The sequence below is a fragment of the Benincasa hispida genome, chromosome 2 (assembly GCF_009727055.1).
Source record: "Benincasa hispida cultivar B227 chromosome 2, ASM972705v1, whole genome shotgun sequence".
Classification (NCBI taxonomy): domain Eukaryota; kingdom Viridiplantae; phylum Streptophyta; class Magnoliopsida; order Cucurbitales; family Cucurbitaceae; genus Benincasa; species Benincasa hispida.
The window spans coordinates 40,401,723-40,402,517 of NC_052350.1; the positions used below are offsets into that span (position 1 = coordinate 40,401,723).

Sequence of the window (795 nt, forward strand, 5' to 3'; positions counted from 1 at the left end):
TAGAGTTTTCAGGTTTACTAGTCTAGCATTTTTATGTTGCCTGTTTCTGTTGGCCAGGAGGTGGATCATATCTTACAGGCGTACTTATGGCGTGGGTGGGTTGATGGTAGAGGGACTGTGTGTGTTGCTTGGGATAAGGTTTGTTTGCCAAAATCTAAAGGCAGTTTGGGTATTCACCACACATCTTCCTGGAATGTGGCAGCTATCATGACATTGTTATGGTTATTGCTGGTCTGGTCTGGGTCCTTGTGGGTTACTTGGATGGGAGCATAGGTGTTTCAAGGGCGATCTTTATGGGAAATTCGATCGGAGATGGGGCGGTCATGGTGTCTGAGGGCGATATTACATTGTTGACATAGGCTTAAGCCACTGGTCAAGATGCAAGTTGGTAACGAGAGGAGATGTTTTGCTTGGTGTGATCCGTGGTTGCCTGTGGGGTCTATCTTGGAGAATTATGGGGAGGGGGTGGTCTATGATGCTGCGAGCTATCTTGAGGCTAGGCCCTCAGATTTCTTATCTGATGATGGTTATTGGCATAGGCTTTTGTTATCTTGGGAATTGCGTGATTTGTGGGATTTGGTTCAAGATGTGGTTCCGAGGGTGGATGAGGTGGATAGATGGGTTTGGGTTCTGAGTAGTACCGATCGTTTTATTGTTGCCAGTGCGTGGAAGAGTTTGCGTCCTAGGGGTCCTAGGGTGGCTTGGGCTTGTCTACTTTGGTTTAGGGGTAATATTCCAAGGCATTCATTTTGGGCCTTGTTGATGGTGAAGGATAGGTTGGGCACTCGGGATTGA

The 795-nt window shown here is 47.3% G+C and overlaps 1 protein-coding gene across 1 annotated transcript; it reads left to right on the forward strand.

Annotated features, from left to right (window-relative positions):
• Nucleotides 1–378: 378 nt before the first annotated feature.
• Nucleotides 379–795, forward strand: LOC120072094. The gene has a single exon (XM_039024509.1). The coding sequence runs from the start codon at nt 379–381 to the stop codon at nt 793–795; it is 417 nt and encodes a 138-aa protein (XP_038880437.1).